This window comes from Botrytis porri, assembly GCF_014898465.1.
Source record: "Botrytis porri strain MUCL 3234 chromosome Unknown BPOR_014, whole genome shotgun sequence".
In the NCBI taxonomy this organism is placed as follows: domain Eukaryota; kingdom Fungi; phylum Ascomycota; class Leotiomycetes; order Helotiales; family Sclerotiniaceae; genus Botrytis; species Botrytis porri.
In genome coordinates, this window is record NW_024066088.1 from 1 (window position 1) to 24480 (window position 24480).

Here is a 24480-nt window from a genome sequence, read left to right on the forward strand (position 1 = left end):
TCAAAAATTAATATACTATATATAACTTTTTTGCTTTTCATATTACTATAATATATAATATTTCTAATCAATTTGAATATATTCTTATTCGATATATCCTTATTTACTAATATAATAATAAAATCTATTTGATTATTTAAATCTTTATTGTTTGTAAAAAACTTATTAATAAAAATAAATAATTTTATATAATCTTGTATAAAGGGAATAAATAAAAGTTTTTAATTAAGGTTTCTTATTTATTATTTAAGTTTTTTATTAAGTACCTTAATATTATTATCTAATGGATTTTAATATTATATGTTAATAAATAGATTGTATAACACTTTTAATTGATAAATTATTATGATATATATACCTCAAGCTTTTTATTTATAATATTATTTGGGATTAATAATTTTTATAAATTTCTTTCCCTAACCTTTTTATATAAAAATTAAATGATTTTTTTTTGTTATATAATATAATCATTAAAGATTAAAAATAAATTATATATTAGATATTCACCCGGTTTTACTTTAATATTTATACTTTTAAGTTTTAAATCCTTAAAATATATGAATTCTTGATCTATTAAAATAAGTATATTGTTTATTTACATTTCTATACTTTCGAATTATATATCTTTTATATTAATAATAAGCAAACAAAAGTTATATAAAAATATTATTATATTAAGTTTTTCTTAATAATATTTTTAATATATTATTTATTAATAAATCCCTACTTTTGTAATATTATATAATAGTTTCTTAATTATTATAATTATATTATTTGAATACTTATTCTAAAGTTTCTTCAAAAGTTTTGCTAATATAATTCAGTTTAATAATGTTTTTGATTATATATATACTTATATAACATTTTATATTATCAATTTGATATTCATTTTTATTAATATAGAAACTAAAGCTATAATGATTCTTTAATTTAATCTTTATATTATAAATACTTGAATTAGAATTAACTCTTTATCTAAATTATTATATACTTATATAATCAAATATGACTTTTCATATAAAAAATTTATTATATATTCTTTTATTTATTTACAAAATATAAACTGAACAATCTTCTAATATATATAAAAGAATTATACTTAACAAATTCAAATATATCTTTAACAATCAAACTATTAATTTCTTATATTTATAAAGCTTCAAATAATAAGCTTTTTGTAATAATAATCCCTTTTATATAAAGTTCTATTATAAGATTTAATATCTTTTACTCTTTCTTTATAATAAATACCTTTATTAGCTCTTAATCATCTTATATAATTACAAAAAGTTGATTATATTCATTATTAATATTAATTGTATAAAATAATAAAATTCTAGGAATTTTTATTCTAAAAATTGAATATTGAATAAAAGCTTATATAAATATTTATCTAACTATTTATACAAAACTTTATAATTTATAAACTTAAGGTATTGAATTTTCAATATTTAAAGATAACATTAAAAGTATTTTTGAAATAAATAGTAATTAGTTTTCTTTAAGTATTTCTTCTTTATAAAACAATTTTATTATTATTATATAAAATTCTATTAAACTATAAAGAAGGTTGATTATACAATTTTAATTAATAATTACAAATAATCTATATAATTTTATTCAACCTTTTCTTTCTTTTTATATTCATACTAACAAATTGAAGAATAAATTAAATATTTTATATATAACTAAAGTATTTTGAGTAGCAAATATATTTTGAATTATTTATTTTATATAAATTTTATATACTTCTTTTATTACAAAATAATACACATTTATTTGTTTTAAAATTAATAAAGATAATAAATTGTATAATATTATTCAAGAATAAGCTCCATATACAAATAATATTAATACAAATCTATTTAAGCCAGTAATATCATTTACTACCTTCATTACTATTTACAATATTAATTCTTTATCAAGATTATCGTCTTTCAATTTAATTTTGAATATATTATATATGCATTATATAAAAAAATAATATCTTTTAATTTTTCTAATTATATTATAGACTTCAACAAGAACTTCTCGAATATCAATTTGAAGGGATTTTATATTTTATTTGAATTTTTCAAATATAAAATTTGTATTTGTATTGTATAATATATAATTCGATAATCCTAGGTATATATTAATTTAACATTTTTGAATAGTATTTTATATTATTTTAATAAATATATTTTGTATAAATATTATAGTGTTATATACAATTACCTTATTAATGATATATAAAACTAAGTTTTTATTAATATAAAAGATATCAAGAATAATAAAATAATTAAACTTAATATCATCTTTAATTATAAACTTAAATTATTTAGAAGATTTTATATAAAGTTAATAATACTTATAGAATTTATTAAGTTTCTTAATTATATAAGTATCAATATTATATCCTACTCAATTTAAAAAGATTATAAGTTTTTATATAAATAAATAATCAAATCTTCAATAAATTTGCTTAAATTTTATTTTTATTAAGTGATTATATATAATCGATTTCTTTTTTTAATTTAAAAGTATAAAAGGATATCCCCATTTTTATATAATAGAAATTATCTTATCACTTTATCTTAAAACATTTATAAGGTTATTAAATAATATATATAGATAATTTATATCTTATATATATATAAGAAATAGAATGTTTGTTAGTATAATTGAAAAGATAATATTATCAAAAAGTATTTTAATTAAAATATTATCTTATGATTATATAGAGCCTTTTTCAAATTTGATATTATATTAAATATTATTTATATGTTTCATATTCTTTTCTTTTTCTAATACTTATACTTAAAGTTTTTCTATTATTAATACTTCTAATATATTAGTATTAGAAATAATACCTTAAAAAATATTAGCTGAATATCAATCTTCAAACTGAAAAATCTTATTTTTATTAATTATCTTTTTATATAATTACTCAAATTAATTTTATTACAAAAAATATATATAAAGAATTGTTTATTAAAAAGTTCAGCTATGTATACTCCTGTTACGGGAGCTGCCTCTAGGTCACGTGGAAGTGGCTAGAGATCTCTCGAGGTGGTTTAGACTAGACTTCAAGTAGGAATTCAATAAGGTTGTAACTGGTTGCAATTCTCGTAACTATAGTAATGAAACTAATGATTGTTCTTGAGCACGAAGCTCTATATTGTAATGAAATCCCATTCCCTTATATAGATCTTCGTACTCTGATGTTGGTTGGAGTTTCTTGGAGTCCTGGCTCCCAAGGACCTCCTTGGAGCCCTGGCTCCTGGGGACTCCACCACGTGACACTTGTCACATGGCATTCTGTTACCCATCGTAACAACTCCATCAATAGATTCTATTTCAATAAAATATATTTTATATTCTATTAATTAATTATTTAATGAATTATTCTGTTAATATTCAATAATATCTTATTCCTCTATAATTTTATTGAATTTAATTTCTATATTATTTGAATTACTCTTATATATAAAAAGGAATTAATAGAATTAATTTTCATTTATATTATATTTCGTTATAAATTAATTATATTAAGGTTTTGGTTCTTATATAAAGTAATTTATAAATCAATAATCTGATTTCTTATATATATAGCATTTTAATGATAATGTATAAGGGTGTTACGGGAGCTGCCTCTAGGGTCACGTGGAAGTGTCTAGAGATCTCTCGAGGTGGTTTAGACTAGACTTCAAGTAGGAATTCAATAAGGTTGTAACTGGTTGCAATTCTCGTAACTATAGTAATGAAACTAATGATTGTTCTTGAGCACGAAGCTCTACATGTAAGGAAACCCTTTCCCTTATATAGACCTTTGCACTCTGCGATCCCATCGATCCCACTCACTGAGAGTAGTGGGCGTAGTGGGATCCCACTGATCCCATTGATAATAATCGGTGGGACTGATGGGATGGTCCATCACGTGATACTAGTCCCGTGAGTCTTGTCGTCCTGTCTTATTTCCTGTCCTAGGGCTAATCCCTTGGGAGCTTACTAATCCTAGCAAGACCTCTCTTGCTTACTGTGTCCTGTATTGCTTATTCTTCTTAGGACCCTACTGTCCTAGGAACCATGTCCTATGATTCAGTGTATTCTATAACTAATACTATATACATGCCTGAGGCTTTCCTTGGGTGCCTAGTGTCCCCCGGTATACTGCAGCTGAATCACTGAGGCCTATAATACCATTATAGCCTATAAGTCAGTGATTCTACAGCCTGTTACTAATCCGTTGTAACACTTTTAGTCATAACAACCAGTCATATAGCACTTATCGGAATTATATATATACACGATCGGCTGAGATTAGATTTATATAATAAAAATTGTTTTTCGTTTTAATATAGATAAAAATCCTATAATCAATCAAAAAGGAAATTTGGAAATCATTATTTCCTAATATCTTATAATGTAACTTATAATAAACCAAATCATATGGGAAACTGAATTATAAAATTCAATTCTCTTTATATAATCTTATTCTATAAGCTACATATTTATTCAATTCCAACTCTAAATTACTTAAACTATTCTCTAGCTCTTCTTCTTCAATCTCTTTTTCTAATTCTTCAATTGAATGTTTACATAATTGTCCTTATGGCTTTTTCTTCTTAGGTTTTTTCTTTATTTTATATATCATTTTCAATACTTCCTTATTATTAAAAACAAATTGACCTTATAATTTAATTCTTTTATCTTTAATTCTCTTCTTTTAAGTCTTAATTACCTTTTAAATATTAACAAACTGTTTTCAAAGTAGGACTATCTCAGTATTTTGAGATTCTACAAGCTTAATTATTCTTTTAGTATATCAACAAGTTAATGATACAAAAGAATTATTATTTATTAAAACTTTATTAAAGATTTGATTTACTTGTCTTAATTTTGTTTCATTTAGAGAAGAGCTTCTAAATATAGATAAATTTAAATCTTGATTAAAGATTCTCATTTATAAAGTGGAAAATTGTTGAAAGAAATTAAATGATAATAAATCGAGTACTTTTTATGGGGTAAAAGGTACTAAACCAGCTTCTCTTCAGTTAGTTTTAATATTAAAAGAATTCAATACTTTTTTTCTAATATTTTGAAAGAGTTCTATTTATTCAGCTTTTTAAATTCGCTTTATATTAGTTCGAAAATATCGATCGACCTTTAAAGCATGATATTGTTTTATTAGCCTATATACTACAATATTAAATGGTTAAAGTAAATAGGAGCAATGAGGAGGTAATATAAGTAAATCGATATCCTTCTTTATATAGAAAGTAATAAAGCTGTCTGTAATATGACTTAAATGGCCATTCATAATTAAAAGTCGAGGTTGATCATTTAATACTTTTTTGAATTCTAATTTAAAAACCCTTTTTAGTTATTCTAATTCATGATTATTTAAGATTTATTTATTTGTATTAGTAAAGAACTACTAGTTTTGAGATGTGTTCTTTAGAATTTATATAGAATTTATATTTTGAGCTTTGAAAATGACCATAAATAATAAAGCCTTTCCAATTATATTAATATATTCAAATATAATTATCCATTTTTACTTATCAACTATAATTTTCTAATTCGATTTTTAAATAAAATCAATTATAATATACATATTTTAAGTATTTTCAACTTCAAATCCGATTTCGTCCATATTATATATATCATCTAATTTATACTTTTGTTTAATAAAATATATACAAAATATATCAAACCAAATCTGAATATTCTTTAATATTATTTCTTTAATCCAATTAAACTTTAATTAATATGAATAGCATATTTTAAGTTCTGAATATCGTTTTTGAAATTTATAGATTTATTCATAACTTATAAATAAAATTTCTGTTAAAATAGGAATTCGAGATAATATGATCTAAACACATTAAAGATGAATTTCATTAACCATTTTCTTTATTAATATAAATATAATAGGGAATTTAGTAATAATAAGTTATAAAATCCATTGTATAAGAATATTTTCTTTTACATTTAAAAGAATTTGAGCCATTTTATAGGATTGAATATGTGATTTCCTTCTAGCAATTCTAGTTATAAGAATTGACTTAGGAACTTTAAAATACTCTACAGTCTTTCTAATTAATTTAAATTTCTTCAATTAAAATGTAATAATAGCATTTTGTATTTTCTTTTCAATTTGAGAAGGCATAAGAGGTAATTTGGTATGTATAGCAAACTTTATTGGGGTTTGAAGTCAATAATGAGCTAAATGTGACCCGGTTCCCCATATGACCCGGTTCACCATAAGTTACGTTAATGATTAATTAATTTCTTGAAAAATATCTAGATAGATATATTATTATAATATAATACCTTTAAATTAATAGGTATTTTTTTTCTAAATATTAATTAAAAAATAGATACCTATATTTCTATAGATAACCTTTTCTTCAGGTATATTGATATTGAGAAATATATAAATAGAAATATATTAATCTTAAATAGGAAAAAGCTAGTAAAAATCTTATAATAATTAAGATAGTAGTGTTCTTAGTTGCTACTATCCCACCTAATATATTCCTGGAAGCTACTTAGTTTTCGATGCCTACTCGCACTTGAGGCTTACTTGTACTTCAGGCCTACTTGCACTTGAGGCCTACTTGGCATTCCTGGCCTGACCAGAGAAAAGCAATCATTTTTGCGAATTCTGATTAAGAAGATTAAAATAACCATCACTTCCTTTACTTCCAATCCATCACCTTATATAGTATTTCCAGACTTGAGTTGTAATCTTCAGGTATTAAATTATCTAATGATATTTTGTTACTAATGACTTTAACTTTATTCATATGTCGTTTAGATATTATTGAGAGCCTTAACCTTTTATTCACTTGAAATTTGTTTCTTTTATTTGAAAAATGCCAATGTCTTTTCTATAACACATCATACAGGAATCCAATCTGTTCCAATTCTTATCCAGGTTAGTTACTATGGGCTAGATTTCGCTAATCACACGAGTTCCTTCCGCAAGTAATTCTAGATTTGCTCCCGCAAATCAGCGCCAACTAGCGCACTGGCTCACCGGAATTCTACTCCGATGCGCTTCATTCGAGCCCTGTACAGCTAACTCTCAGTTGCTCTCGCTGCTTCATTTCGACATTAAGCACCTTCTACTTCAAGCAAACTGACCGTTTGCCCTGCCTCTTGAGCGAGTATATGTCCGAATAGTCGCAGTGCTTAAGAGCACCCAGAATACACGGGTCCCAGTTCGTAAGCTCGTATCGCAGTCGAATCAAGCCTTGTCAAGCTTTTAGTGGTTGTTGAATACAGTTGGTTGTTGAATATAGTTGGTTTGAATAAGATATAAATAATATAGCTCTTCTTATAATTCTTGCTTATTTGTATATAATCAAGATGATGGAAATAACATTTAATGTTGTAAATATCAAATTGTCTGAGTTATAAGCTAAAGTAGCGAAGTTCATTTCTGAGAAGATAAATATACTTGATATATTAATCGTAATAGAATTTGATAAATTAATAAGAATATCATTTTATATTATTATGAATTTGAAGGAATAGATATGATTCAGAGTATACTCTTATATAGGATACTTATTATAGTAGATAAGCTCGAAGCTCTAAAAATAAGAAAGGAACGATGTAATATAATGATTATTATATTACTATATAAAGTTACATCTTTTAAAGCTTATTAAATAATATAAGTTTTTTATTAAAAATATTATCTCAAAGTTTTTCTTTCAAAAAATATGAAAAATAGATTATAAATATATTGAAACTTTCATTTCAAATATAGAAGCTATTAATAATGATTACAACTATAATACAATAATTTATATATACAATTAACTTCATTGGGATAGTATCTTAACTTATATTATAATACAATTCTCTGTAATTTATACTAAATCGATTTATAGATCTTTTATAAAGCTATTAATAAAGGTTATATAATAATAAAGTATATCCATAACACTTTTAGTAAACAAAAATAGAAGTTCGATGAGAATACTATTACTCTTGAAAAGAGGTTTAGACTATATATAGATCTAGAATGGTTTACTAAGCGATACCCTTATTGGGAGAAGGCTTGCAAAGATGATGTATTACTTGAAATACTTGAGGATATTCGGTTATTTTTTCAAATAATACTATACGATATTATTATAGGGTTGATTTGTTTATTGTTAGAGTATGATTTCATTAAGTATATCTATCAATTATACCAAAAAGGGATTTGGATAGAAGAAAAGGAAGTTTGTTATTATATTATCAGAAGGAAAGATAATATTGAGAGAATGATTCCAGATATCAATCTAGAGTTGCTTTCAAGCATCACTGATTACTTCAAGATGGACTGCCCCCATTCCTTTTAGCTCCCTGCCATATTTTGTATTTAGTGCTCCGCATGAAAATCTCGGCTCAAAGAAGTTGATTAACAATACGCTCCGCCCAGATGACCGATCTTTGTCCTTAACAGAATACCGTGATCTCTCTGTTCGCATCGCGGTAGGTTTGAGACGACGAGGGGTCCAACCTAAGGATATAATTTTATGTCTTTCAGGTAATGCAATAGCGTACCCAGCCCTTTAATGGGCACCATTTTGGCGGGCTGTATTTTTGTGCCTGGACAGCCTAGTTACGGGCATTCAGAATTGGAAAGGCTGCTCACAGTTGCAAAGCCCTCGGTAATCTTGACTCAACGGGCGCATCTAGATGTCCTTTTGGAGGCTGAAGGTAAAGTTTCATGCCCAGCCTTGGAGCGGAAATCCATCTTTATTTTTGATGATGACATTCTTGATAGCACGGGTAGATCATTCCTCGATATACCTCACTGGCAGGAAATGGTGGGTTCACTAGACGACAAGGACTGGGAGTATTCCAATGTTAAATCCTCTCTTGATTACAACAGTACCATTGTCATAATGTTCACATCAGGTACAACCGGGCATCCAAAGGGTGTCGAAATCTCTCATCGCAACTATATCTCAGCTGCCGTGAGTTATATGCAGCGAGTATCTCTCCACCCTGACTGGCAGCAATCGATGAAAAATATCGGCAAGGGTATCAATCCAATTCGTGTTTTAGGCGCGCTCGGAATGCACCACATCCTTGGTCAAAGATCCTATAGTGTTATCTTCCCAAAGCTTGGAGTTCCGCTATATCTCCTGTGCCAGCCAAGTGTGCAGAATATCTTGAACGCCGTGGAAAATTTCAAGATTTCTGATGCAATCATTAGGGGTTCCATGCTTACTGAAATTGCGAAAGCCCCTGCTTATAATCTTGGAGAAGAGCTATATTCTCTGAGAAGAGTGGAGGCATCTGCAGCTCCAATGGGACAGTCAACCAAAACAATACTGGAGCAAATAGGCGTCGGGGGAGTTACCCGGGTCTGGGGATTGACTGAGTATGAAAGTTCTTCCCAAAGAAGCTGACAGTTCAGATGCTAATCAATGAATTCTCCTTTTCAGACTTGGATTGATCACCGGCCATGATTTGATAGCCTGCTCGCCGTCTCAATCTGTTGGGGAACTCCACGCCAACTTTGAGGGTAAGGTAACGGATACAAGTGAGCCATGGCGGATCGTGAAACGTAATACCATTGGCGATATTTGGATCCGTGCGCCTAGCCTTAGCACAGGGTACTATCATAATCTAGAGGCTACCTGTGAAGCTTATGGAGCCGATGGGTGGTTCTCTACTGGGGATGTAGGATATGTTGATGAAAATGGAATGTGGTATATTGTGGATCGTAAAAAAGTAACATAATCCTAACAAAAGCAGAATTGCAGCGAGAACTGATATGATACATAGGATTTGGTTAAAGTGAACGGGAACCATGTAGCACCGACTGAACTGGAAGCAGTGCTACTTCGTCATCCAAAAATCGTGGATACTGGAATCATCAGCGTTTCTGTGTAAGCCGCTCATGTCTCAACCCCTAGACGACATTTATTGATAATTGAACATAGATGCCAAGATGAAGGACCACGTGCATACATCGTAGCCGCCCCTGAATCGGCACTGTCCGCCACTGAAGTTAATCATTTCATGGCCGATAAGATTGCCCCATATAAGTATCTTTCTGGAGGTATCTCGTTCATTCCAAGTATCCCGCGGAATTTGGTAATATTACACCAGCCGTCACTCTAGGTACGACCAAAGCTGACACTCTACAGAGCGGAAAAATCATGCGGGAACAACTGCGAGAACTAGCCAAGATGGAACTTAGTTGCTACAGAGGGCACTACCATGGAATACACGCAGTGACCACTAGAATTGCCTCACTTTAATCTCTTTCATAGAATAATTTTAAGAAAAAAAAAAGATGTCATAGATTGTGCCGGCATGTTAACTCCAGAGTGCGTTGGTACTATGCTTTGAGGGGAAACATATTTAAATCAGAGTCGCTACTCGTTATCACCCAGTACCAAGCCGCTAGAAGCTTTCCATCGGGCTGCAAGTCAGACCATTGAAAATCCTACCAAATCACCATATACATTTGCTAGTGCTCTTCAAATATCATGTGCAAAATAGATCGCGGCAGATCAAATGATAAAAGACAGTTGAGCATAGTAAGTCTGGATAGGCATCCTTCAAAAAAGCAGGTATCTGACTATAATTTGTGGAAGAGCAGCGTATATTACACATAATCAGTGAAGATCATAGCTAAAATTGCTAATTGGTAGGCAGTGGGCATCATGTGCGAAGTTTTTACCCAAAGGCTTCAATATTAAGCACCTCAAATTGGAGTATCTAGATGTGTGGCACTGAGAGAATTATCAAGGCCAGAAGTCTCGCACCACCTATTCCGAGTGTCTTGTTTTGTCTGAAACGTTGAGAGAAGATAGGAGCAGATAATCAAAGCCTACTCTTTCATTTAGATACTATAGTAACAACCCCTCCAGTCAAAATACTGTTTGGATTTTTAGCATGTATTAGTTCAGGTGAATTTATCTTTGAGATACTCATATTCTAGTCCCAATATGAATGATGATATTCTAATCCTAAATTTAAATTCATGAAAAGCTTTAGACTTCCATATTTTGAATATTTGAATGATTTGAATGATTTGAATCTTTTCAATACTTTCTTCGAACTTGTTTGTCTCAGCATGAAAGAGGAATAGTAATTATCAATAAACAAACACAACAGCTTACAACTAACAAGATTTCTAACACCATATACAGAATACAAAACCAACGTAAACAAAAAGAAGTCGAGCCATTGAGGAAATAGGATAGGATTAAATATCGGGGTTCTCAATCGCACGGCGTTCAGCTGCATTTGACAAATACTGGCCGACCGATACTTATCAATCAGCAGGCACTCGACCCGGGTTTATCTTCCCACACGATATTAATAATTATACATGCAACCAGATGAACACACTCCGTGTAGTTTTTCTAGCAAAACGCGGTATCATTGAACTTATCAAATAAAGATTCGGATTCGAAAGGAACGAACATCAACCTTGAGTCCTTGACTAGAACCCGCATCTATCTCACCTAAAGATATTGCGGGAGATACTGAATCGGATGGAATAGATAGAGCTCGGTACAACGATACCTCCTATACAATACCATTCTACTCAGAGCAACCTGAGAGTTCAATGTCTCCCCCCCCCCCAAAGCGGGAGCAAGGAAGTCATTCGTAGGAGAAAAACAGACCGAAATTGACCATTGGAGCAATCCTTCGACAATCCAATTGATCCATTTCAATTCAGAGATTCAAAACATCAAATAGTGTCATAACTGAAGGCCATCCAAGGGTATGTTTAATGTCATTAACTCTCATAAATTGATAGATGATTGATTTATTATCCTAGAATTTATTGGGGTGATCAATCTTTACCTTCTTTTTTATCCTACGCTCGCTGCGATTAGTAAAAAAAACTACGCCCGTGCATTGGAACGGAAAACCCCCATCCCTCGCGAGAAAAAAATTCACCCCTAGACGAAAAAATATATCAAAAGCTTCAAATTCCCCCATTCAAAAATATATCCAGTATTAACTCTATATGATTGATATCCTTCAGATTGAATGGACTAGCGGCGAATCGAACGCCGGACCTCTCCCATGCTAAGGGAACATTATACCACTAAACCACAAGCCCGTTTTAGATGCCAAAGTGATGGTTAAAAGAAGATATAAAGGAAGGAATGTGAAGTGGAACAAAGGAAGTGGATGTGCTCTGGAGCTAGACGAGAAGATCCATTTAGCGCAAGGGGCTCGGATGGGTACCTAGGTATCCTCTTTGTCTGTTGAATGATAGCTTGTTTGATGTTAGTATATATACCTAGTCTGTGACTGGAATTTTTGATGCTATCGTCAATCTATTTTAGTATTTCCAATAGTCCGGACTGCAGTCTCTTTTGATATTTCAGTCATGAGATTCCGAAGATACAGTCATCGATTCACAAATCAATTGTCTCAAATTGAGTTGACCATTAATATAAAACTTGATCTGATATTTGTGACAGATTCAGTATTTAGAAGGGATCGAATACTCCAAAGTTCTTGATTGCCGGACCGCACTCCGGACTATTGAAGACTCTGATCTATCCATCGGCCTTAAATAAGTCTGTTCGTTTTAATGGCTTATGCTATATAGGTACGTAAAAAAATGGCTCTAGGCGATAGTGAATAAAGGATTTATGTTAGTTCCAATAGAAAAGTAATATGGTTCTTAACGAAGACTTTTCAATGACTGAGAACTTTATGTATTAGACACAAGAAGTAAAAGCCTTTGTCTGAAGTTGCTAGGTATAAGAACCAATGATTAAAAAATCGAATACTTCTTGATTCAATCCTCATGTGGCATCCTAGATACTATCGGAAGGAACTTTACATTCAGTTTGAGTTTTGACATGAAATGAAGACACAGTGAAGTGAGTAGAGAGTAGAGAGAATCAACTATAAGATTGTAAAACTAAGGTATAAATAGAAACGCTACTTCGAAAAGCCCATAAAAAGACGTATTGAAAGACCCCCCGCTAACATATTTGCAAATTTCAGGATGACGATATGCACCCGTTCCGCAACCTCGATCATCGTTTCTAAGCTTTATACAAAGTGTCCAAAAATCCACTCGCTAATTCGACCACCACGCTCTTATTTGGGAGACTTCCTGCAACTCCATAGAGGGCCGCTGAATCTCCCAAGCTCTTTCCCTTTGCACCTTTACCTTCCACAATTCTAACTCTCTCCTTCTCCTTCTCCCCTTCCACAACAGCAATCAAGTCTTCGACCAATTTCTCCCATACCTTTACGATCGGTAAAGTCACAGCTACGTGGATAGCCGGTGGGTTTTGTAACGAATTAAGATGCCATCCCTTTCCTGACATAGCATCGGCAATATCATAAATATCGAGTGTCTTGGACGTGAAAGCTACAACAGAAACAAGTGGTTTACCGAGTACGTGAAGATCGGCGTTAAGAGATGGGTTTTCGCTTATGGCCTCGATGATCTTCTTGGTAGCTCCAACAATCTCATTACAAGAATTGATATAACCAGTTTCTCCAACACTCATGAGTGAAGCCCAGCATCCAGCAATGAGAGCACCTGGACGAGATCCGGCGATCGATGGAGAAGCATATACACCACCTGACCAGTCAGGAGAGATGAAGTATTGGTAAGTTCTCAAGGCTGCGTTGCGGTAAAGAACAGTCGAGTTACCTTTAGGAGCAAAGCCGTATTTGTGGGTATCGCAACTTATACTAGTAACACCCTTAAGACGGAAATCGAAGAGCTCGGTTTCGAACCCGGCCTTCTCGAGGAAGGGGACAAGGAACGATCCAAGACAGCAATCGACGTGAAGTGGGATCTTACGTTTGACGGCGAGTTTGGAGAGACCGGCGATGTCATCAATGAGTCCATGAGGGAAGTTGGGCGCGGAGCCAACAAGAAGGACGGTATTGCTGTTGATAAGGCGAGATACACTTGGGAGATGGACTTGGTAAGATGGAGCAGGACAAGCGACGAGATGAATTTTAATACCGAAATATTGACCTGCTTTGCGGAATGCTGTGTGTGCTGTTTCTGGTAGGATCCTAAAAACTGATTAGTATAAGAGTGTAAAAAAGGGCATATCCATAGATCTACTAACATTTCCGGCTCCTTTACACCTCTCTCCGCAAGAGCCTTCTGCCTTGCACTTAAGCAAGCCATCAAAATAGACTCTGTACCTCCACTAGTTGTAACTCCAGCAGCTCCTGGAGGAGCATTAAACATCGACAAAACCATTGCCACGATTTCTGCCTCCATCTTTCTCACTCCTGGGAACACATCCGGGTGAATAGGATTTGCGACTGTAAACTTTCCAAATGCCTCCGTTTGTAGCTTCATCAACGAGTCTCCTCCATGATATACAGCACCCGAGACAAATCCATCCTCCCATCTGGTATGATCCATATTGGCCAATGTCTCCAACTCCTTCATAACCGTTTCTTCGGACCATCCTTCCTTCGGTAGCGTCAAATATCGTACAATGCCTGGACCTGTCGGTACCAATTTGCCTTGTAATTTCGTAATTGCCTCTGAGACCTGCTTTTGTACTTGAGATCGTACACCAGGTGCTCGTAGGAATAGCCCATAGAGTGTTCTGCGAATTGAGATATATGCGTCTGCGAAACTACCAAAAAGCCCCCTCCCCTTCAATTTCAAAAGACCCTTCCTGGTCCATCTCAGTAAGAATAAAAAGAATACGATATTTCGAAGTCTGCATTACCAGAAGTATCATCAGCAAAAGTTATTCCATCAGGCACGAGAAGCAAGCATATTGCATAGCTTATCACAGATACGGTGGGTCCAGAAGCATAGAATAAGTACATACAGATCAATGTTCAGAGCCAGTAATTGGCTACTACTTGATGAACCCTTCTTGACGGTGAAGCTATTGCGCAAGCTCACGGGCATTCTCGAACTGCCGGGCATCTTGGGGGGCGGATAGTCGGTGAGTGATGAGAAGGAAAATAAAAGTTGGGGTGGAAGAGTAAGATAAAAGGCAAGAGGCCGAAAGTCGTCGTCTGCATCGGAGGTTTCATTTTCCTTGGTTCAATTGATGGAGATGCCGAGGATGTTACTTACTCATCACATGCTTGCTTCTTATGCTCCATTTCAGGTCTGCCCTTGTAAACTCATTTCTAGAGTGTTTGAAGATATCTAATATACGATATATCGTCATTAAAAAGTGGACATGATCGTTCAAATTTTTCTATTATGAGCATTTGATGTTCTACATATCGAACGTTCATGTTTACAATGCTTCATGGATATACTAGTTACTGGAGGTGCTAACTCAACGCTACGGACGAGAACAACACACTTTAATATCCTCCTACATCATAGATTGAAATCATCATAGAACACAAAACTATATCGAAGAGCTTTGCAAGTATTGAAAATGCAGTACATTGACTGCTGGGGTATGTATGGTTCAAATAATATACAGAAGACAAATTCTTGCTTCCCCAAGAAAACTACATCTGCCAGCATCAACGATGTCCATATTCCTACAGACGCCATCGCTGGTATTGTACAATTGTGCAAACATTTATCTTCATGTTCTTGTGTTGTACGCCTGCAAACGCCTTGCCCGCTATTCGTAGATCATAAGGGCTCCTACAGCCCTAAGTATGCTTGTATGTTGATGAGGATTTGATTTGATTATCGTAGTAAAGGGTTGAATCATCGTGATGCGAAGACAGTTCGCCATTGCCTTGTGTATTTTTCGGCCTCTTTTCCACAGTCTCGTCCTGACTGGTCGCAACCAGGTAATCGAACAACAAAGTCTCCATCCTTATACCCATCCGCCTCATCCGAATTGTATGCATTCATTATTTTCTGTGGCACGAGTGCCAACTTCGACAAGATCGTTGGATGCCATTGTACGATATGTTCCTGATCACTGTTAGAATTTAAACTTGCCCGAGAAAACATGGGCTCACTTACCAATGCATGGAGATCTGCTTTCTGAAAATTGTAAGAACGATACAGAGGATCAAACCATGTATCGAGAAAGAATTTGCTCCATTCTCCCTTTCTGATAATAAAACTAGCCTGCGACAGACCATCTTTATCCTGAGTGAGAACCAAATCAACGTTCTCGCCCTTCAAATTGGGAAACGTCTTTATAACACTGTCCGGAGGCACAATAGATTGATCTTTGATCATCAAGCTTTCCAAGCGCTTTGGAGCCATAATGTGATCTTCGACTTTCAGCGCAGGGTTCATGATGAGAGCATTCTGCTCCAAAAACCATATGTATTCGCTATGTGGAAATTTTGATAAGGCGTGTCGTGCTGCGGGAACTTTGGACCATGAATTCGGCGATCCTTGAATATCATAGTCTCCAATACTGGGGAAAAATGTTGCATATCCTAACAATTGTCAGTTCAATTCTTTTTTGAAACCCAGAACAGCAAGCTGTAGTCATTCGCAAAGCATCTGCTTACCATGTTTCCTGGCATATTGGATTCGATTCTCCTTTACACTGTCCTGATACTCTTTATTATATCCCACCGTATCCAATACTGTGACAATGACAACTGGTGGAGTTCCCGATGGTACACCATTAGCTCCCCCAAGTATACGTGAAAGTATGAAGAATACCACCCCTATGGCACAGGCACCTAGAGCTATCGTCTTCGCCCTACTTCTGCGTAGCATTGGGAAACGTGAGGATCGTGGCGCGAAATATGCTGGAGGGTTCGAGGCTTTCCTCGAGGGGTATGCCAAATGCATTATGTCGTATGTTCTGGACCCCTTGGGCACCTGCTACAATCGTTACAGCTTTTGGCAATAATTGTAGCCCCAACGTCGTACGGGACTTTTCTTTATAGCAGTTGATCGCGATGCACAGGATGCTGAAATTGTTGCGCTGTGTCCTTTAGTATTTCACCGTTATGGTGAACACTTGGCGCGATGAGTGGAGATACCAGGTTGACGGTAGCAGGGTCCTTTGGGGAATCGAGATTAACGTTAAGGTTATTACGAGACAATAAAATACCTAGGTAGCATGTCAATCACAAAAGAGAATTCTTCGACGTCAACTCCATGGGACAATGAGAGGAGAAGGAAAGAAAGAAAGTGTTGTTGCCGTCCTTGTGAAAGTACGAGGAGAATTAGATTAGGTTATTTTAAGGGAAATTTGTTCTTGGCTTGAGGTTGGGTGGAAGTTTTTAAGAAAATGAATAATTTTGAACCTATTCAGACGAGATGTAATCAAACTTCGAATTTTCAACCCTTGCGAATCCTAAATTTGATGGATTCAACAGACAACGGAAAAGAAAATAAGATTAATATATAAAATCATTTATCCTTCCTCCGTCATCTCTTTCCTCTTCTTTGTTCTACATACATACCACCCAAGGGATGAAGAGTACATTACCTACCTCAAATACCCCGTGAACGTGTCCGGATTTCTACATCTAACGAGACGTTCTAGGCAAAGATTAGGGGTAACCCAATATACCATCAACATCCGGCTTCCTCGACATACCTACCAGATAGTATCTATTTCGATTTCTCCGAGAAGCTCTGAAGAAGATGGCAATTCTCATCAAAGCCATCCTCTACACACCGGATAATTAATACTTTTCAATACGACATGACATGCCTTCTGGCCCGTCTATTCACCTCACCAGAAGATTGCACCTGTGCATCCATCCATTTCTTCCAAAAGAAGGCTCTTTAAGCTTCTCATCAATTTTATTAATAGAGCTCGGTATGCCCTGTGCTGTCAGTCCCAAGCTTTTTGTACCATGCAATGATGCCTCGAACATGCACACTAAAATGTCAGAGTGGCACCGTGGGGGTCTAGAAGACAAGCGATGATAATCTGATTGATTCTTCGATCCGTGTCCGCCGGACACACAGAACCCTCTTCATCCACAGAAATTAAATATTATGATGTAAGAACATGTCAACTTACAAAGCTCAAAATCCAACGTCATTGTCTATGCAAGTGTACAGGACATACCTCCGGGTCGCCAGATGGAGTATGGAATCCTTTTAAAAGCTTGGTAGGTATCAATTTCTCTATATTTCAATCTCATTATTATCATTGTTTGTTCTCTTGCTTCATATTCCGCAAATTCCAAAAATTGTGTATCAAAACAGCAAATATACGCCTTAATCCAGACAAAACTCTTCACAATGTCAGAATCTTCGTCAGTCATTCAATTGGAATGCCAATGCAACAACTATCCATGGGGTCGTCAAGGTAAGGAGTCTTTAGCAGCAAAGTATGCAGCTTCTACTCCAGGAGGTAAATTCAAGCTTGATGAGAGTAAAGAATACGCAGAGATGTGGATGGGAACCTATCCGACTACACCATCTCTTATCTTGTCGAATGGCAAAGACTTACAAGAGCATCTCAATGCCAACAAGGAGAAGCTGATTGGGAAACCAACACTCGATAAATTTGGAGCAGATCTACCATATTTACCAAAGGTATTGCCCCCCTCTCTCTACCATACACGTATAAATGTTCATACTAACCTCATCCTTCCAGATCCTTTCAATAGCTAAAGCTTTACCTCTTCAAATTCATCCTAACAAGAAGCTTGCGGCCAAGCTTCATGAACAAGACCCTGAGAAGTTCGGCGACACAAACCACAAACCCGAAATTGCCGTTGCCCTTGGAAAATTCGAAGTTTTCGTCGGATGGAAACCCATTTCTGATATCCAATCGCTCTTCACCAGCATCCCAGTTCTCACCTCCAAATTCCTCTCTTCCTCATCCGACACCATCGACAAAGATACATTGAAATCCATCGTCCACAAAATCCTTTCTCTCTCCGATGAGGAAATAAAATCCATCTATAACACTCTCAAAGACACCCCATCCTCGAAATTCCCCAACTCACCATACATTCCCGACCTACTACCCCGCCTCGCTGATCAATACTCCGCCTCAGATCCCGGTAACCTTGTCGCCCTCCTCACAATGAACTATCTTATCCTCCAAAAAGGCGACGCCATCTACGTCCCCGCAGACGGTATCCACGCCTACCTCTCCGGCGACATCGTAGAATGCATGGCACGCTCCGATAACGTTCTCAACACTGGTTTCTGCCCCCGTGCCGACCGCGACTCTGTCGATCTCTTCAGCGCCGCGTTGACATTTTCTCCCGTCGGAAAAGATGAATGTATACTCAAGCCTACATCAAGCTCCAAGGGTAAGAATGGTAAAACCAAGGTCCTCGCACCACCAATGAGCGAATTCGATATGTTAGTTTTAGAGCTTCAAAAAGGAGAAAAGGAAACGATTGAGAAGCTGGGAGGGCCTAGTATCATGGTTGTTACCGGTGGTAAAGGAACTATGAAAACGGGAGGAGAAAAGTTTGAGGTCAAGGAAGGATATGTATTCTTTGTGGGAGTAGGTACCGAGTTGGAGTTTGAAGCTGAGGAGGGATTGGAGGCACATATTGCTTTCTGTGAAGCGTAGTAAATCAAAGTTCTAGATGGTAAATGTTAGACAAGGATGACACAATGCGATATGATACGACTAGTACAATAGTTTTCTCATAATGTGGTTCATCAGTATGTGGACTATATCACCATATGAACCATTTCAGAAATACATCAAAATCGAGCTTTTTTTAATATTTATATCTTAATAGTTAATTATGATTTCTAAAAGAAAAAATTACTAAAAATCATAATAAAATTCACGAAATATTTTTATTATCTAGATTTTTTTTATGAATAATTCATTTTCGAAATTGTTACAATTTATATTATAAAACTGTTACAACGGGTTAGTAACAGGCTGTGGAATCACCAGCGTATAGGCTATAGTGGTACTATAAGCCTCGGTGATTCAGCTATAGTATACCGGGGGATGCTAGGCACTCAGGAAAGCCTCAGGCATATATATAGTATTAGTTATAGGATATCTTAGAAATATAGGACATAGTTCCTAGGACAATAGATCCTAGGAAAGACAGAACACAGTAAACAAAAAGACTTTACTAGGATTAATAATGTCCTAGAGGATTAGCCTTAGGACAAAAGAATAAGCTAGGATACTAAGAGTCACAGAATTAATGTCCTGTAATAAACAGCTCAGGAACAACAATGCTTCAGGAGCGCCTGATTGTTCTAGTTGTTCAAGAAGGATGAAGATCTATATAAGGAAATAGGTTTCATTACAATATAGAGCTTCGTGCTTAAGAACAATTATTAATTTTATTATTATAGTTATGAGAATTGCAATTAGTTATAACCTTATTGAATTCCTATTTGAAGTTTAGTTTAAACTATTTCGAAAGATTTCTAGTCATTTCCACATGATCTTAGAGGCAGCTCCCGTAACAAAAACACAACTCTTTTTTTTAACTTTAATAATAATCAAAAAAAATTACGTTTTATAGTTATGAGAAATTTTTTGAATGATTTTATCAGCTAATAAAGAAAGTATATAATTATACACAAACGAATTTTATATACAAAATAAAGTGGCTTATATAATGATATGACTTATATACTAATGAACTACATTATAAGATATTAATACTCGCTTTCAAAACGTACCTTTTTAATCTTAAGGAATACATTTTATGTTTGAATTAAAGTATATTGTAGAGTGAGTGACCAACTTCGGGGGGATATTATACTAATCATGGAGCGAAGTCATAAATTTTGAAAAATTTAGCCATCTCATATGACAAAGCAGTTGGGACAAAGTTGACTTTTTGAACACAATTCATGACACTAAGAAGCAACATCTGAAAAATGTAATTATCCATTGATATCTAAAAAAAAAGTAAAAGACAATCCCGATCAAACCGGACCAGCCATACCTAAATTCATATCACATCCATTCAAAGCTACAAAACAATGTATCAAAATCCCCTCCAATTCCCCATCCTAGCATAATGCCACGACCAGTGCCGCAGCGAAGGAATCAGAAAGATGCATCCCAATCCAACCATTCCCAAAAGAGTCCGGTCGTATATAAGATACGGGGTGTTGACAAATAAACTCGCGGTACGCCGGTATGTGAAAAATAGAACAAGACGTTCGAATTTCTGGGCTCCAGCTGAGTTGGCTTATTCTTCGCACACAGACTAATCGACACGATACTGTGAAGGATCTCGTGGCAACTTAAGAAGGTGCGGGAAAGGTGTGAGTGTATAGGGAGTGAAAAGGTACTTCCTGGATATTTTGTTTTCACACATTTGGAGGCTGTTGGTTCAACAGAAAAATGATATACAAACAGTGAGATAAGTTAATGACAGTGTATATATGTTTGTAACTCTGCTCTTGTATCTTCACTGTGATTTCCTGGTTTCGGGACCGACAGGTGTTTGAAGACGTTCTCCTCTTGTATTTTCTGCGTTCACCTGCTCATTAACTTCTGCTTGTGTCTGTTCATCTTCATCTTCATCATCAGCATCGTCACCTCCAACATCTATCACCGTCTCGCCAGCTTTTTCGAGTACTGATTTACTCCAGCTTCTGGTCCATTTCCAAACAGTCTGAAGCTGTTAGCAGATGTCCATAATCATAGAGTGGGTAGTGACTCACAACTAAGAAGGCACCAACACCAATAATGACAAGAGTCCAACTGATGTTCTCTAGACGATTCCGACCTGTTCCAGCTCGAGCGCGGCCGCCACCGAAAAGGCCAGTCTGTCTTACATTCCACCAACTCAACGGGGACATTGCAAAGAATATCTTAACAAATCCGAGCATTCCCAAGGACGCCAACCCTTTTAACAGATGCTCGGCCCAAGTATTTGCTTCAGTATCCATGACGTGTAGAACTGGACCATTCCCTCCCATTGAAGGCAATGAGAAAATAGTATCATACGGGTCCAGATAAAAGTTGATGATCGGATCGGCGACGAAGCCCATGCCAAAAATCGTAACAAACAGTATTGCCAACGTAAGACATAGTTGTGTCATAGCACTACTAATCCAATGACCCCACTTCATTCTGTGAAAGTGATATCGAAAGTGGCACGTAGGACATACATAATAGTTTTTTGATCCGGGGTTTGTATATCTCCATGCTGTCAAACAGCCTTCATGAACATATCTTTGACTTCCCTTGCACTTGCATGGTCGCATTAGACGGCCCAATTCAGGATCTTCCGATGTATATGTCACTCGGGGTGTTGGATTGATCATTGAAGCTATGCCTTCAGTGGGAGTTTCGAAGGTCGGCTCTACGGTTTCCAGGCATATTCGACATAGTCGGGATGGGTAATATCTTCGACGTGTTGGTTCCGGCTCTGGTTCAGGTACAGGAGCTTCTTGGGGCGTATGCTCGTCCGCTGTGAATGCGTCGTTCTGATTCTCGTGATAAGATTGCGAGTCGGATTCTGCCGACAGATCATCCCACGACCAAGTAGGTTGTGTAGTTGCCATGTTTGCACCGATGAGACTTGTAGGTATGAAGAAACGAATGAAGAATCAAAGCTATCAAAGCTATAGCGATGACGGAGAAGGTTACTTATTGACTTTCCGATCTCCGATGTATGATTGATTAGCTAGCTAGGAATGGTTCCTGCAAGTGTTTGAAACCTCCGGCTATTCAAGAAGAAGAAGAAAAAGAACAAAGAGAGAATTTCAATAAGCGCTATGTTTGATGTACTAGAAAGTCAGTGAACAGATGGTTAATAAAATCAATCAAAGGAAAACTTCATTAAAGAAGGATGGAGAGCATGTAGAGACATCGACGGCAGTGGTGAGATGTGGCTTCTTGACGGCCTTTACTCGTAAGTAGAATGTTCGGTTTTTTTCTTTTGGTCTGAATCAGATTTCTGAGGTGTGTGCACTTTCAAAAGTTGCGCTAGTAAAATCCCCGAAAAATCTTGAAAACGTGAGATACCTCCTGCTACCTAATTTATTAATGTATTCAAAAATTCTTCATAATAAATCTTTACATTACAATACCTTTACTATTGCAGTTTTGCTCGGTATATGTTATGAGAGTATTTACCCGTAAAAAAAAAAAAAAAAATTACATATTTTTCGTGAACGAAACTAAGAAGTTTGAAGAGCTCTAATATTTGCCCAGATATCACTTGGTGCCTGACGTTGAGCTCACTTACTGCCAGATATCTAAGGCGCTAATCCTCATCGCGTAGTCGTGGACCAGAGCTGCCTGTAGCTCTAAAGTCCAACGACCCCAAATACAGCTTCACTCTCTAAACTTCCAACCCATACTTTACATTTCCGTCAACCCTTTCTGTAATTTTGAACCTCCAGCACCCTCCGGCACAAGTTTTGAAATAAACAGAAACAATGGCGGATAGATATTCTTTCTCCTTGACAACCTTCTCTCCCAGGTACGATTGAACCAGCCAAAGCTCCTAGAGATACTACTATGTGATATATAATACATGCCGAAGTACTTTGCTAACGTTTTGAAGTGGGAAATTGGTTCAAATAGGTTCGTACCCATTGAATGAGACTTAATTCAGAGATGCGCCAAGCTACATCTTTACTTGTTGATTTATCCCATCAGCTCTACATACTAATCAAATCGCAAACAGAATATGCATTAAATGCCGTCAACCAAGGTGTTACCTCATTAGGAATCAAAGGTACACATATATTCTCACTAAACATATGTATTCGTGCTAACCTATCGTCAGCTACCAACGGCATTGTCCTCGCCACGGAGAAGAAGTCCTCATCAACCCTCATCGATCCCCCCTCCCTTTCAAAAGTCTCTCTTATCACTCCAAACATCGGCATGGTCTACTCCGGCATGGGACCTGATTACCGCGTGCTTGTCGATAAGGCCCGCAAAGTATCCCATACTGGCTACAAGCGCATTTACAACGAATACCCACCAACCCGTATATTAGTACAAGACGTTGCGCGGGTGATGCAAGAAGCTACGCAATCGGGAGGTGTACGACCATATGGTGTCAGTTTGTTGATCGCAGGTTGGGATGATGGAATTGAGCCAGAATCGGAGGATGTTGCCGGTGCAGAAATGCATCCAGATGAAAAGAAGCCATCGGGCAAGACTGGTGGTATTTTGAAGGGTGGACCTATGTTATACCAAGTCGATCCTAGTGGTAGTTACTTTCCATGGAAGGCGACTGCCATTGGAAAGAATGCTACTTCAGCAAAGACTTTCTTGGAAAAGAGATACACCGAGGGATTGGAGTTGGAAGACGCTGTACACATCGCTCTGTTGACGTTGAAGGAGACCATTGAAGGAGAGATGAATGGCGATACAGTGGAGATTGGTAAGTTTAAGAACGTCGGTAGATATTCTACTTCGCTAACATCTTCCTAGGTATTGTAGGACCACCAGCCGATCATTTAATGGGCATTGAGGGAGTCGAAGGTGCTCAAGGCCCACGTTTTAGAAAACTGAGCCCTCAAGAAATTGAGGACTACCTTACGAATCTATGAGCTGCTTTTCTTTTATTCTGCAATAGCAATGAACTTTAACGCAGTCTCAAGGTCATGATGTATTATAGAATGGCATAAGAAGGCAAAATGAGCAAAGAGATACCATACTGATTTACTTCTAT

General features: G+C 35.4%; 6 protein-coding genes across 6 annotated transcripts; 3 read left to right on the forward strand and 3 right to left on the reverse strand.

Annotated features, from left to right (window-relative positions):
• Positions 1 to 8561: 8561 nt before the first annotated feature.
• Positions 8562 to 10262, forward strand: EAF01_009396 (uncharacterized protein; the record flags this gene model as incomplete). The annotated part of the gene is made up of 5 exons (XM_038917652.1): positions 8562 to 9376; positions 9441 to 9729; positions 9784 to 9887; positions 9942 to 10095; positions 10149 to 10262. 5 exons carry the CDS (start codon positions 8562 to 8564, stop codon positions 10260 to 10262), a joined length of 1476 nt encoding a protein of 491 aa, XP_038766461.1.
• Positions 10263 to 12718: 2456 nt separating this feature from the next.
• On the reverse strand, positions 12719 to 14905 carry EAF01_009397 (uncharacterized protein; the record flags this gene model as incomplete). The annotated part of the gene is made up of 3 exons (XM_038917653.1): positions 12719 to 14022; positions 14079 to 14690; positions 14805 to 14905. 3 exons carry the CDS (start codon positions 14903 to 14905, stop codon positions 13029 to 13031), a joined length of 1707 nt encoding a protein of 568 aa, XP_038766462.1. The 3' UTR covers positions 12719 to 13028.
• A 753-nt stretch (positions 14906 to 15658) lies between these two features.
• On the reverse strand, positions 15659 to 16714 carry EAF01_009398 (uncharacterized protein; the record flags this gene model as incomplete). The annotated part of the gene is made up of 3 exons (XM_038917654.1): positions 15659 to 15871; positions 15923 to 16350; positions 16426 to 16714. The coding sequence occupies 3 exons, from the start codon at positions 16712 to 16714 to the stop codon at positions 15659 to 15661; spliced, it is 930 nt and encodes a 309-aa protein (XP_038766463.1).
• A 410-nt stretch (positions 16715 to 17124) lies between these two features.
• EAF01_009399 (uncharacterized protein) lies at positions 17125 to 19587 on the forward strand. The gene is made up of 2 exons (XM_038917655.1): positions 17125 to 18424; positions 18486 to 19587. The coding sequence occupies exons 1-2, from the start codon at positions 18128 to 18130 to the stop codon at positions 19419 to 19421; spliced, it is 1233 nt and encodes a 410-aa protein (XP_038766464.1). The 5' UTR covers positions 17125 to 18127; the 3' UTR covers positions 19422 to 19587.
• A 1078-nt stretch (positions 19588 to 20665) lies between these two features.
• Positions 20666 to 22688, reverse strand: EAF01_009400 (uncharacterized protein). Its single transcript, XM_038917656.1, has 2 exons — positions 21506 to 22688; positions 20666 to 21456 (listed from the first exon to the last, which is right to left on the reverse strand). The coding sequence occupies exons 1-2, from the start codon at positions 22349 to 22351 to the stop codon at positions 21250 to 21252; spliced, it is 1053 nt and encodes a 350-aa protein (XP_038766465.1). The 5' UTR covers positions 22352 to 22688; the 3' UTR covers positions 20666 to 21249.
• A 542-nt stretch (positions 22689 to 23230) lies between these two features.
• Positions 23231 to 24358, forward strand: EAF01_009401 (uncharacterized protein; the record flags this gene model as incomplete). Its single annotated transcript, XM_038917657.1, has 5 exons — positions 23231 to 23274; positions 23359 to 23378; positions 23482 to 23532; positions 23584 to 24189; positions 24240 to 24358. The coding sequence occupies 5 exons, from the start codon at positions 23231 to 23233 to the stop codon at positions 24356 to 24358; spliced, it is 840 nt and encodes a 279-aa protein (XP_038766466.1).
• Between the last annotated feature and the right edge of the window lie 122 nt (positions 24359 to 24480).

What these genes read in the sequence shown, in the direction of transcription:
- EAF01_009399 (XM_038917655.1), top strand. Translation starts at nt 18,128, where the DNA reads ATGTCAGAATCTTCGTCAGTCATTCAATTGGAATGCCAATGCAACAAC. An exon ending in ATCTACCATATTTACCAAAG is followed by an intron (nt 18,425 to 18,485) that starts GTATTGCCCCCC and finishes TCATCCTTCCAG; the next exon opens with ATCCTTTCAATAGCTAAAGC.
- EAF01_009400 (XM_038917656.1), bottom strand. Translation starts at nt 22,351, where the DNA reads ATGGCAACTACACAACCTACTTGGTCGTGGGATGATCTGTCGGCAGAA. An exon ending in GTGTTGGTGCCTTCTTAGTT is followed by an intron (nt 21,457 to 21,505) that starts GTGAGTCACTAC and finishes TAACAGCTTCAG; the next exon opens with ACTGTTTGGAAATGGACCAG.